The sequence below is a fragment of the Blennius ocellaris genome (assembly GCF_963422515.1).
Source record: "Blennius ocellaris genome assembly, chromosome: 16".
NCBI lineage: Eukaryota > Metazoa > Chordata > Actinopteri > Blenniiformes > Blenniidae > Blennius > Blennius ocellaris.
The window spans coordinates 18,430,701-18,445,251 of NC_137665.1; the positions used below are offsets into that span (position 1 = coordinate 18,430,701).

Consider the following 14,551-nt stretch of genomic DNA (forward strand, 5'->3'; position numbering starts at 1 on the left):
GAGCAGTATCGGTTGTCCTGAATATTAGACAACATTGCACAATATGCAAGTTAAATGAGAGGGAACGTTAAAGCAGACTGGCTACTAAATACATTTATTGGTTATATAATTCAGTGAACTACCATCTTCTACAAAAATACGAGCTTTGAAATCTGGAGAACAAATATTACGCATTCGTACTACATTACAATAGAAATACGTCCGTGCTAAGGGTTTTACATAAACCATGAATATGTCACACTTGTGTTATTGAACAAAAGACTCAAAAGTGCAAATAATTAATATAATGTCCCACGTTTCACAGATACAATCCTCTTTGGCTTATACAATCTCTTAGATTTCATCCAATCAAATTAAAACTCTCCTCTTTTTGACAGCGCTACTCTTTCAATCTTAAACTATTACTATTACTGTTACAGCCCAACATATTCCGCTCAAAACACAACGACTTCTGATATTTTAAATCCACTACTGTCACGTGAACAGGTTGCGTTTCAGTAGAATATATGAGTTTGTTGAGCTCTGTAATTTGTCCTATGATATATTCAAAGGTCGCCTAGTCCTGCCTGCCTTTGTCTTGTAATTATTATGAATAAAACGGAAATAATACTGAGTTTTAAGGGTGCATTTTTGTACATTATATCATATCTTATGACATGCAGTTTGATTATTATTTATTGCAGCGTCTGCATTGAAAGTCCGATATTTATTTATAGATGCAGCTATAATATATAAATGTATTTATCGGGGTCTAACGCCTATTTATTGCTAATATGTAATTGTAAGCAATTTGACATAACCCACAATTTTTGTAAATGTTACGTGTGAAATCGGCCATTTTACAAAATAATATACTGGTTTTTTTGTTATTTAAAAAAAGAAAGAAAGACAATCACAGACCTTTGAAACAATTTGAACTTTTAATAAGTCTTCTAAAATTTCAATCCCTATTCATATTAATTATGAACCATGTTTTGATCCTTGGCCTTTAATCACCAGATAGAAATGAAGGCATAGGCTTCTGGAAAAGCACATTTCGCCAAGTCGCCATTTTAACACTTTCTCGGTTATTTGGTAACTTTGTATCTCTTTGGTGACTTTGAAACTAACAAATTAAAGTGAAAACTACAAAAAATGTAAGTTTGCATTGTGTTGCAATAGATGCTGCTTCTGTGTTTGTAAGTATTCCTTATAAGAGCATCAAATTCACAAACAGCAGTCATCTTCATCCTGATCGTCATCTTCGTCATCGCCATCATCATCATTATCATCATCCACTTCATTTTGAATTATTGTCTTTTTGAGGTAAATTGTTGATGCATCTTTCTTGATATTGAAAATAATTAAAACAGAAAACTCAATGGAGCCCACAATTGAATTAACCCCCATGTTTATTTGCACTGTGGGAGTTAATTCAACTCTGGGCTTTTTGCTGTGCTGCATGTGACTATATCTATTTTTATAGGCTACACCCAATACTTTGGGGGAAGTATCCTAAATGTATTCTAATATTAAGTTGTACTGGATTTTACAATGGAGTAAATCCCACTCCGATTTAGCTTTTGACGAGTAATCTGTGCTATTTTGGTAAATTTTACGCAAATGTGTCAGATATTTTGTTGTTTAATTGGGGTATAATAGTGTAAATTTACATTGAATGAAGTTTTACAACATAAAGATATCCTTCATCAGCACCTGGGGGGTTAATCTTTTATTTTGCAAATATGTATTTAGTGCACTAAGAGTTAAACTCGGCAACGATAGAACATAAAGTAACCTGATATGCCTTCACGTGTTTTTTTATTTTTCTTAACTGGTGTTTTGCAGCTTAAGGAGCAGCTCTGTACTTTTATTTATTGGGCTGTTTTCTTTTCTCGCGTGGAATTCAATAATAGCAGAGTTGGAAACGCCTCTCGTTGTACCACCAATACTTTTACTGGCTGCTGGTAAACTTAAGAGCCCCTGCGTAGATTAGTGTCACAGTTGCATACACCTTTTTACAAATACGTTTGAGTTTCAAATAACGCGCAGGGCAGAAAAACCAAAGTGCGCAGGAGGAGGACGTGGATCCGGTGAAAGCTTGTTGGTTCTGATCTCGTATTATCCGAAAGTGTAACCTTAAATGGGAAAAATAAGTCTTTAAACCGCGCTTTGTACACAGTAATGAAATCAAGACAAGTTGAGACTTAAATTGTGGGGGATTTGTGGTGATTCCTCGACTCACTTCTGTCTCAGTAAAAAATGAGGAGAATTAAGTTTTAGCACAGATTGAATGTCTCCAATTAACTCGCAGGGCCCGAAGGGCCTCCGATAATTCAAATCCCCAAAGCCGGAGAAGAGTGGAGGTCATGCTGACTCTGACTGAAAAACATCCGGAGTATGAATGTAGCACAAAAGAAACCTTGAATTCTAATAGCGCTACACTACGAATAATCGGGGTTATGATTTAAGAGCATTTAGTGAACAACTTAAACTTTTGCAAGCATGATAATCATTTCGATTACATATTTCTGATACATTTACGCAGCAGGTGAGATCCCAGTGAATTAGAAATAAATAATAAGTACTTTTTTTCCCATTTGTACACGAACTGTGTGTGTGTGTGTGTGTGTGTGTGTGTGTGTGTGTGTGTGTGTGTGTGTGTGTGTGTGTGTGTGTGTGTGTGTGTGTGTGTGTGTGTGTGTGTGTGTGTGTGTGTGTGTGTGTGTGTTTTGGGGGGGGGTGATTTTGAGACTCAATCTTTCGCCTCTTCCTCCGGATGAACTGGCTATGAAGGAAAGAGGAATGTGGCGAAGTCAAGCACGAAGGCCAAAGTTGGGGCCGCATTCATTCACGATGATGTTAGGATCACTTCTCTTGAGGTTTTTGTTGCTGCTTTTGTAATGAAGGAGTGTGCAGCAGCCAGTCCGAGTCATCATTTCTCTTCAGTGGACCTGAGAGCTGCGCTGCAGCTTTACCTTCCCTCGTAAATAACCGCGTTAGCCCCATAACCGATGCGTAGTTCATATTTAATCGTCGTAAATAACGATGTTAGCTGCATATGCGAGGCACAGATCTGATTTACAGTCGCGACCAACAGTCTGCCTGCTCGGAGGAGTCCAGGACTCCATGTCTGTAATGATTAGAAAGAAATATAAAGACTTACAATCCCGGTGACTTTGATAAAGGTCAGCTGGAAGTCAAATGTCTGGCCAATCCAGTCCAGTTCTCTTAGTTCTCAAGAATTTTTTTTCTTTTTTTTTTTCAAGATGGAGAAGTGGCCCCAGGTGAGCAGAGCCACGCGTCTTCCTGTCCCGTTACTCCTTGTCCGGTTCCCGGTGTCTCCACTGCGCTCCGGTCCGAGCCGTGCTCCCTCCTGGCGGGCTGACCGCCGTGTGAAAGGCTGCTGCAGCACTCAGCCGCGTTTACGGTCCGCACCACCACCGGCCATATATCAGCCCTATAAAACCAAAGCAGTCGCCCTGATCTGGGATTTTATTATGGCATTAAACGGACTCCCCAAAAAAAGTAGTTGAAGTAGTTTGCGCCGTAAAGACAACCGCGCATACCCACGCAGGACCGGCTTTAATGGCGCTCGTTAACAAAAATGACTGTTAAAGCTGTCAATAAAAAAGTGTGTCAGGCGGCTCTGCAGCTCACCGAAAACCCTTCCAAGTAGATCCAGAGAGCGGGTAAATAATTAAACATTCCTAGGTGTGAATTTTATTGTCTGTCTTGTCTCAGATTAAGAAATATCTGTGCTGTTGACTCGCTCTAAGTGTAGGAGCATCGGTGCTTGTACTAATGGAGTTTTAAATGCTGACTCCCTGATGATGGAATTGATTTAAGTGATTGCTATAGTGCACAGACACAGTGTTCCCCCTGTAAGTCTTCATTTTTCTGCATCCAACTGAAACACATCTCTTTGGGTCTGGAGGGAGAAAGACATAACTTAATGCAAAAAATAATAATAATGTGCGCGCAATTCTTTGTCAGCCTTTTGCTTTTTATTCATACTGTCCGGACGAAGCATAATTTAACGTTCTGTATAATTCCCGCTTGACAGCAGCCATAGATACACAGACTAGATATACGGACGGAATGTTCATTTTGCATATTGCATATAAACAAGACAATTTATTTAGAGAGGGGCAATCTATTAGGCAGAGAGGGAGAGAGAGAGAGAGAGAGAGAGAGAGAGAGAGAGAGAGAGAGAGAGAGAGAGAGAGAGAGAGAGAGAGAGAGAGGCCCGTGTGCAGGATTGATTTACGCTCCATTGACGTTTCCAGACTCGAAGAAAAAGTCCGGCCAATCAGTTTGCGCCTCTCGCACAGAGCCGACAAAACCCCCGCGCGCGCACCGTGCGAGGCTGGAGGCTGTGGCACTTTGTTTCGCTGTAGTGAGCAAGTTGTTTGGAAGGACGGGGGCAGGAGTAGAGAGAGAGAGACACACACACAGACAGCGAGAGAGAGAGAGAGAGAAAGAGAGAGAGGGGAGGGGAGGGGTAGCGGAGGACAGCAGAGAAGAAGAAAAGGGGGACAGAGGGAAAGAGGAAAATCTCGTAATGTCTCTCCTCTTCTTCTCCTTTTAATTAACTCGTGGCGTTTCGCAGATAATGTCCGAGAATGTCCATTTCTGGGACTTTGAGCAATTATTACGTGGACTCCATCATAAGTCACGAGAGCGATGAACTCTCGGCCCCGGGTCGTTTTCCCGGCGTCCAATACTCCGGCTCGAGCTCGGCTGCGCCAGCAAGCGGACGTCTGGCGGGCGGCGCTTCGCACACAGAGCATCCCCATCCCGAGTCGTACCCGTCCTGCAGTTTCCAGCCCAAGCCGCCGGTCTTCTCGTCGTCCTGGAGCCCGTTCAGCCCCCACCACGGCGCCAGTGGCCTCCCGGCGGTCTACCATCCGTACATTCCCGCTCAGCACGTGCCCACGGACGCACGGTACATACGCTCATGGCTGGACTGCGCGCCGACGCGCGGCTCCGAGTCCGTGCCGGGGCCGGGCCAAACGGGGCAGGTCAAACTGGAGCCGCAGCTCGGCCACCTCACGGCCGGAGAGATACCGCCCAAGCTGGGAGGACAGCACCAGCTCGAGACCACCACCTACATCCTGGAATCCACTTCTACAGCGGCGCGCGAGCTGAGCCACCATCCGGGCGCCATCCCCGGAGCAGGGTTCGAGGAAAATAAGGACAATTGTGACGGGAGCGAGGACAAAGACGGACTGGATCAAAGTAAGTTATTAAAGCAGGAAATATCTGACGGGAGTGGGTGAAAAGGAGTACAGAGAGGGAGATTGTAAATGCGTTTAATGCCGCCATAAAAGCAGAACAAAGAGCCGGAGAGGCGAAGAGCCCCCCCCCCCCCCCACCTTCTGCTCTCGAAGTTTACTGTGATATTGAGTCAGCTTCCCCCGTGGAGAGCAGCCTGCTCCAAAAGTTAAGGAGCATATTCAGTAACGTTTATTTTACAATGTAGCTGTTTATTAGAACAACAAATATCATATAATCTGCCAGAAAATACCTAATTTCACTCTTCCCAAAACAGAAAAGTAATGCTGAATTATCATGTTCTTTTCAGTTTTCACATTATTTTAGTGAAAGGACGCAGTTGTTATTAATCCTTCATCAAGAAATACCAACAACCGGTTAGAATGTTCTGTCAAAACTCCAACCAAACATAAAAACAACCACTCAGACTTAGTTGAAGTCACTTGATAATTCCAAAGAAATAATTTAGAATTACGGATGACCGAGAGCAAAATAGTTCCACATATGGTCACATTGTCCACTTCTTATTCCTTTTCTTTTTCCAAGTCTATTTGATGTGTCAGGAATTAAAGAAGGTGCTGAGGTCCGAGTCACCTCTGGACCTAAAGGACATGCGCACTTCTGTCTTCTCTGGATACACCTTGGTTTGGAATATTTATAACGGCAGTAGAGCGTTTCTTGAAGGCGTTGACTCGCTTTTACTGACAGTGTCCGCTCCATTGACCTTTAATGCTCCTCGTGGTTGTCAGTCATTCTGTAACAAACTGTTCAGTCTGAAGTGTGAAACGCTCTGCAGCGAAATGTTACACAAAGTGCGGTTTGTGTGGGTTTTCTGCTCCTCGCAGCTTTACGCACAAACAAGTACACGTCAGGATATAGATGCGGGGGAAAATACCAAACATAAACGATTACCGGACATTCCCGTAATGGAGAAACTTTCTCTTTCACAAGTTAAGGTAACACAAGTCATAATTAGGTGGCTATATTGCCGTGTAACTCCTCTGGGTGAACAGAGGGACACTCTGCTCTCATATTGGCTCTGTAGTCAGCAACTCTCTGTCACTTCACTGTGTTCACACCGACACATGAATTTCTCCAGAGGAGAAGCTCTGGAGCCGTATTTAACCTCTGCAGTATTATTCCGGATAAAAGCAGCTTATTGTTCTGGCTGAGTCAGACATCTCTTCTGTCCATCAGCCGCGCACATCCTCTCTCCGTCACAGCCCGTCTGCCACTAAAAAAATCATCAAAATCATAAAAGAAGCCGGGGCCGTCCATCACTGACCTGGGCGGCTCGTCGCCGCAGAGCAGGCTAGATTAGTTCTCAATAGAGCGGAGGCCTCATAACTCAGGCGCTCGGGGACGCCGCCTTGCGCGACCCGCGGGGACGTTGCGCTGGTTTTCCTCACGGACGGATACATGAGTGGACGAGAGAATGAGCTTGAAGCAGAAGACTAATTCGTTCTAAATTCCAAATATGAACCAATAAGAGGATTTAAAAAAAAATAAAAGTCGGCTTGATTCACACGTTTTGATATCAAGTGTCCAATATATTTTTTATTTGTCCTATAAAAAATAATACAATATCTCCCCAAGTCTCAATATAAGGATTAATACAATCAAATAAGGATGAATAAAAATGTCGAAGGGATCTAATTTCTTCCTCTCATGTTGTTTTACAGTCTGTAACCTGCACGCTTAGACTTTTACGCGCGAGCTGCTGTTTTCTCCATCGGCTCCCCCTCTCATAATAATAATAATAATATTTTAGCCTGACATGGATTGCAATCATCGTGATATAGCGCCGTTGAGAGGTCCGCTAGTACAACACGGGTTTGTTCTATTTTTCTACCATCACTCGCACGAACAACAACATTGAATCCATCACACGCTGGCGGGGGTTTGGCTCACAGCGACGCTCCTTTTCAAAAGATTTTGACTTATTTTGGGCGGGACAGAAAAGCGCTCCCTGGAAACATATTTGATATTTCAAAGTATTATATATGATATTTCTTCCGTGCTGCTGGATGTAAGCGGGCTTTGTTTCCATCCTTTGACCCCGCCTGATAAATCTAACGTCTGCCAGAGGAGTCTGATCCATCCATCGTCTGCCGAGAGCGCGCACGAGCGAGCGGGAACGTGCGAGAGAGGGAGTCACTTTTACCTCCATATTGGCCTTTTCACGAGAAGAGGAACAAATTACAAAGGCTATACACAGGCGTGCACTTTATGACTGCACTAGCACGGTGAGCGCACAGTGCTATCCATCAGCTGCGTGAGCTGGTTCAGGGTTGGATGGAGCCCAGCAGACTGGAGGTCTGAGTTATTGGACTTTTCTCCAGGACCACTGTGTGCCCCAGTGTGGTGGTCCTGAAGTCCCTGCAGCTCAATGACTGAACAATAAGAGATGTGAGCTGGAAGGGAAACGAATTTTAAGTCTAAGCAGGGTTTTTTTTTTTCTCCCCCCCCCCCCCCCCCCCCCCCCCCCCTTGCAGTGTTTGACCGTGGCAGGTAGTGGGAGCCACACCAACTACTAACTGGATTCTCTGTCTTTTGTTCGCACGGCGGCCATTTTGAACTGTGTATGGGGGAATACCTCCACACTAAACCTGCAATTGTCTATCAACTTTATATCACTGCTAAAATACACAATTCCATACAATGAGCTGTTTGTAGCGGAGAGGAAGCAGAGCTGTGAGTTTCACCCCGTCGTAAACAAAGCTGAATAAAATATATGTCCCCAGTAAAATCAAAATTAACCATTTTAGTGTTTTTTGCAGTGAAGAAAATTGTTTTTAAGGCTCCTAATTAATTTCTCAATTACTTAAAATTTTGTGGAACAATTTGGTTATGAATTTGGTATTATTGAATTCCACCTATATTCTTCAGTTAATTTTAATAAACAAGTATCGCCATGTGTTTTTAATAGATCCCAAATGGAAGTAGTAATTGCCTGGAGGCAGTTCAGAACTTTCTGAACAAAAGAAACTCTATTTCGTCAAGTTCTTTCCCCTAAAAAATGTCCTATATCACAAACAAATAATCCCCCTCCTCAGTTAGCTGCTAACTGTTAAAGAAGTGTTAAAAAAATAAAAGCATGACTTAAACTTCTCCTTTGTGGTAAAAGTAACAAAATACAGGCTGTGAAATTTCTGCCATTTGTCAAAGTGTGACAGACATTTCTTATGTTAGTCTGACATGTTTTCCCACACATTTCACAGTCAAATTTGAGGCTTTCAGCTCAAATCACCTGTGTAAATCCTTTGCGTCGTTCCTTTACTCTTTAAAGTCTTGACTCGGACATCTCATTTCCTCATCCTTTCAAAAATTTGCAGCAGAGACAATATGAGAAACCTCTTTAAAATACTGTATTTATAACAACAAGAAGAAAACTTTGAGATTAAACCGGACGTTTTCTTTTATGATTCAACAAACTAAACCAGCTTTTATCAACGACGACACTAAAATGCTTCATAAAACAATAAATCTGACTCTGAGATTTGTGTGCAGTTCAGGTTTCAGCCTGACGGAACAACGTCGAAACTCAGATTTACTCACCAGCTCATGTGGTTTCTTTCATTCAAGCTCTCATTCACTTCATTAAGGAATGTGAGCAATAAGTGTGTGTCGTTTTCCACCCCATGTTTTCAAAATGGCCGCCAGCTTAATAACCGCCCTGCAATCCGGCCTTCCAAAACATCACATCCAGTTAAAGCCGGCACACGGCCACAGATTTGTCTTTGTGTTACTGGTGCTGGGCAGCCATCCAGAATAAACTACAAGATTACACTTTGGTCTTTGTGCTGCTGCCGCCGCTGCCGGGCAGAGCGAGAAAGTTATTACCCTCCAAGTTTATTAAGTTATAACACCGGGTGAACAACCCCATTAATTGGCGTGTTGCTGTTGGGCGAGATGGGGCATGGGGGCTGGGGGAGTGGGGACAGGAGAAGGTGGGGCAGATAAAATATGACTAGGGGAAATGTAATAACGTGCCTTTGGGATATATGAGAGGTCAATTTCTGGAACTATTAGGGTGAAATTGCAAAGGGAGCAAGACAGAGCAAGAGAAAGAGACGGGACCTGAGATTAGTCTTGCAGCCGTTTCAGTCGCTGTTTCCATGCATTCATCAAAGTGGACACACACACACGCACACACGCACACACACACACACACACACACACACACACACTTGGACAGATTGTGCTGCAGGGCCACGGGGTGCATAGCAGGCAGCTCTACTGGAGAATCAATCTTTCCATCCATGTGCACATCCCAGTCAGACATGAACGTCGCCTCCAGACGGCGTCAACTTGGGAAGTACACAAGCTCTAATCTTCCGTCACGTTTTCTCTCTTCCAACCCTTTGTGGAATACAATCCGTTACCGTCCACCAGCAACCCCGACTCAGCGCCCTCCTCCTCCACCACGATCCCTCAGACTGTTTGTCATCCTGCGTGACAGCCATGGTCGCGGCGCAGCTCCGAGGGTAATGGATGGTCCTGGAGGTGATTATACACCCAGGGAATGCAAAGCACCCACTTTACTGTGTGACAAAAGCAACGTGGCCACCCCCCCCCCCCCCTCCCACACTCTCACCTCTTTACCGGGCATTATTTTGCTCTGAGATGAAATCGATTCTCTACACGCCGGTCATGTTAAAGAAAATTGATTCCAGAGGATATCGTGGACGTATTTACTGACGATGGCCGCTAACGATAGCTCCAACAGGGAGTGCGAGGAGGAGGAAGAGGAGCGGGGGGAGGAGGGGGGGGCCTATCTTCTGTCAGGAGCGCAGAGGTCATGTGATGCTGCTGTCCATCACTGTTCCAGACCCAAAGTCTCATTCATCTGTCGTGCTGAAGGTTACACTCTCACAGGCCAAAGTTATGTGAGAATGGCTTCCTGCCATCATCTCTCCTTAGCTCCATCTCCTCCCACATCTGTTTGGTCAATGCTTGCTGTCGACCCGCAAATACAATCAGGAGCCGTCTTCGAACTGGAGACCTCTAGTGGCCAGTCAAGATAAGAAAACAACATTGAGCCATCGGCTCTTGGTGAAAGTTGTTAGTGTCCCAGTTGAGCTTTTCCAATGACCGATGACCTCTTGCGGACTTTTAATTTATGAAAGCAACAACCGAGAAAAAGTGGTTGATCAAGTCAAAAGATCTCAAAATGAGCACGTTAAAAGGTTCCAAAGCCACCGTCTGTGCATGTTGCTTTAAAAGCAGCTCACTTGGTTTTGGTGACTGCAGCTGACCGTCTCCACTCTGAAGGACACCTTGTGCATCTCTCGGAGGTGCCAGCAGCATTAACAAAGTGGCTGGTTTGACAGGCAGGGAATGACAATGATTTGCTCGCATCCAGAAAATAGGGAAAAAATAGCGAAGAAAAAAAGCATGAAGTCACGGCCGTCTTCGCACGTACAACCCTACAATGTTATCGGTCAAATGTTGGCCACATGATGGTCAATGCTCTCAACATGGATTGATTATACTAAATCTGCAAAGTCTTCTTGTTGTTTAATGTTTTTGAAGTACAACATTCATATCTGTGTAGCAAAAATTAGCTTATGTCCTTATTTATTGTATTTCATTATGTGGAATAGGTCTGTGAAGAGCTCCCAGATCCATTAAAGTGAAAACAAATATCTAATAATTTTTCCCAAAATCGGGGGAGTTGAGAAGGCTGCTTTGTTCTCGTCTAAATCTGTTTATTAAAATTTGGTCATTAATTTGATCTGGGAGTTCCAATATGAGACAACTTCTTTCATCATCAGATCAAGATGCTGCTTTACAAGAACAATCAAACCATGTGAACAAACAACTTTATCGAAGAATAAATCAGATTTCAGCACATTTTACTCAAAAACTATTGAGAAACGTTTGGATTTCTGTTCCACAAACATGTGAACAGTGAGACAAACACAGACAAACACACACACATTGATTCGCATAAAACAGAGCTGAATCTCCATCTTTCCTTCGCGGAGGTATTGGATGACAAGATCACATATTACAGACCCACAGATCTTACACTCGGATGCAGAAGAACAACAACATATTTCCTTGATAAGTGTATAAGAATGAATCATTCTATGTCACCAGGATAAATGTTCTCTTTTCCCTGCTATGTTTACTCATAGTGATTTAGATGGTCGTCATATCTCTAAGCTCATGATAGAGGCTGTTGTTCGACTCTCTGTGTGTCTTGTGTATCATTTGGTTTGACTTGCGTTGCCCTGGGAGGAATGCAGAATGGTAGAAACAGCCACTGACTCTACATAAACCCACATTTATAGCAATAAATCCTCCAGGGTGAATCTTTCTGAGTCGCATTTGAGTTGGGACCAGATTCGCGGGAAATAATGTGTTATTATACCTCTCTCCATTGCACACTGCTCATTGCTCCTTTGTGAAAGTATAGATGACTTTTTTGTGTTTACCTGTTTCAAACAATGTCAAAAAACGTCTTTGTTTGCTCTCTGTCTTTGAAAGAGTCTGGTATTAAGAACGACTGTATGACAGCCTGACACAGCAACCGGGTGTGGCTGGGCAGGGTAAAAGTTCCTTTTACCTCAACGACGTCAAAGGCAGCTACCTCCTTCTGTTTGTATGTTTTCTAGTGTTTGAAGCATCCATGATGCTTGTGAAGTCTCAGTGAGTCGCCTTTAAGCTGAGATCTCTGCAGAGGGAGAGAAAGAGAGAGCAGATAGCTTTCAGCCCTAAACCAGACCCGTGTGTCCTAAACAAAAACATCTCTGCTAATTACATCGGCCTGAAAGCTATAAAGAGGGGTGGGGTGGTGGGGAGGAGGGGTGGAGGAGCCAGAGTGGCCTGGCAAACAAGAGAAGTGGTGCCGGAGAGGGAAGGGAGACAGAGAGCAAAACTATGACAGCAATTTCTCTCTGATCCCAGAATCTATTTTTATGCACTGAGGGGAGCTTCTGACTTAAAAAAAAAAAAAATTCTTTGAACCTATTTTCCTGCATCATCATAGGAGCTTTGAGCAGTGCAGGGTATTAGAGTTAATTATTCATTGGAACAACTTTAGTGTCCTTAACATTGACAACGCAGTGTATTCAGTCCAGGACCATCCCACTGTGTAAGATGAGTAAGGACCCTCTTGCATTTTACACGTAAGCTTAATAAAAAGGCAAAGGATGAAGACAAGAAACATTTTTTCCCCTCCCAATCCCATCATGGCCATAAATCTCCCACGGCTTATTAATTTAGGAGCAATCAGAAGTGATGCAGTGACAGCTGGAATGTGATCATCACTCTCACACTAAGAGAAAAGACAGCATATATAAGAAAAATGTAATATTCCCTGGTGACGAGGTCCTGTGTCCAACATGCACGTTTCACTCCTGTTTAAATAGGAGTCAAATGAAGACGCATAAATAGCTCATCTTCCTTTAATGCTGTCATCAAGGAGTTTCACACAGATAATATTTGTTGGGAAATGCGCAATACATGTTGTTTTTACAGACTGCAAGCTTTATATTTAGTCAATTAATTTGTAATGAGTGTGATCAATACTTTTAACATCTTTCCTCAACAAGGGAAAGACTGAAAGAACAGACACCACCACAGCTACTTTTCGGTTATAAAGAAAGACGACTGACTGTAGAGGGGACACATTCACATTTTCAATGTAGAATATAACACTGACTGAAATATGCTCCTGCGTAGCATCATCCATAATAATATCAAACAACAGCAGCTGTCAATAGAACACTGACATTAATTATGGTAATAGTTGGTTTTGAGTTACCGAGTTCAAATTAATTTTGGTTTTAAACTAATTATTTGTATATCATTGCATTTTTGATTTGCATTGATGGTGGCCCGGTTATCTATTACCTGATAGAGCTGCGCCACCCGCAACAGTTCTTCCCTGGCTTTGCACATATATAATATTAATTTTCTTACAAATAGCCCTGCTCATTAAATGGAGTATGATGTGTTGATATACATTGAAGTCGTACAATTCGGAAATAAATGTAACCTTGTATTTAATTGTTTCGTCACGTCAGGTTATCTCTGCCTCAGCGCCTCTAGATTCTTCCGTTCGCGGTAATCTGTGGGCTGGAGGGCGCAGGTCGTCTGTTTTTTACGCGGTGGTGTCAAATAAAATAACCATTGATCCACGGATGTCAAAGGAGCCACCTGGGTTGACATTCTATACCCAGTTTTCGCACTAAAGTATGAGAGGCTCTGTGGAGCGAAGCTTTTACGCACAGGACTCGTCATTTTTACGCACAGGCAGACGTCGTGTATTATTGACTAAGCAAATATGCATCTTTCAAGACACAATTTAATAACTTTGTTCCTCTTCCTTTCTTCTCCACCTCTTCCTACAGCTGACCCCTCGGCGAACTGGTTGCACGCACGCTCATCCAGGAAGAAGCGCTGTCCGTATACGAAATACCAAACGCTGGAGCTGGAGAAGGAGTTCCTCTTCAACATGTACCTCACACGGGACCGGCGGCACGAGGTGGCGCGCGCGCTAAACCTGACTGAGCGGCAGGTGAAGATATGGTTCCAGAACCGGAGGATGAAGATGAAAAAACAGACCAAGGACCAACCCAAGGACTAGCGTGGACTCGCATGATCCCGCGCACACGCTCACACAGTGTAAAATCCGCTTCTTTCGTCGTTCTTTTCACACTGAATGGCCTTTTACAAGAACTGCACACACACACACACACACACACACACACACACACACACACACACACACACACACACACACACACACACACACACACACACACACACACACACACACACACACACACACACACACACACACACACACACACACACACACAAGACTGCTCAGATCTTTAACGCTTCGGATGCCGCTTTTCTCCACGAGCCAACATGAACGATCAATTATTAAATTGATCCAATACAGGCACTGAGGACGCTACAAATTTAAAGCTGGAGTCTTGAGGTCATCTAATGAACGCGGCTGGAGTCATTTATTGAGGCTGGTGGTATAAACAAAGCTACAGTAATACTCCAGGACTTCCTCCTAAAATGGCTCCATAACTGATGGACTGATGAATTCATTCTGTCCTGTGGGTTTATATCAGAATCTAAAGTCATCCAAAGTTGTTATGTTGGACGACATAATGATACAAATAGAGAACCGACTACAAAGACAAGTGGACGAACAGGGAGAGAGGGTGTTTTTCTGTTTTTTTTAATGGTTATTTATTGTTTCATCGCTGACACCGGAGGCGCTTCGGGATGCTGAAACCGGGATTTCACATGGCCATTAATAAGG

At 43.4% G+C, this 14,551-nt stretch overlaps 1 protein-coding gene across 1 annotated transcript; it reads left to right on the forward strand.

Moving 5' to 3' along the window:
• Positions 1-4,604: 4,604 nt before the first annotated feature.
• On the forward strand, positions 4,605-13,855 carry LOC308140920 (homeobox protein Hox-B9a-like; the record flags this gene model as incomplete). Its single annotated transcript, XM_080510891.1, has 2 exons — positions 4,605-5,220; positions 13,620-13,855. The coding sequence occupies 2 exons, from the start codon at positions 4,605-4,607 to the stop codon at positions 13,853-13,855; spliced, it is 852 nt and encodes a 283-aa protein (XP_080367017.1).
• Between the last annotated feature and the right edge of the window lie 696 nt (positions 13,856-14,551).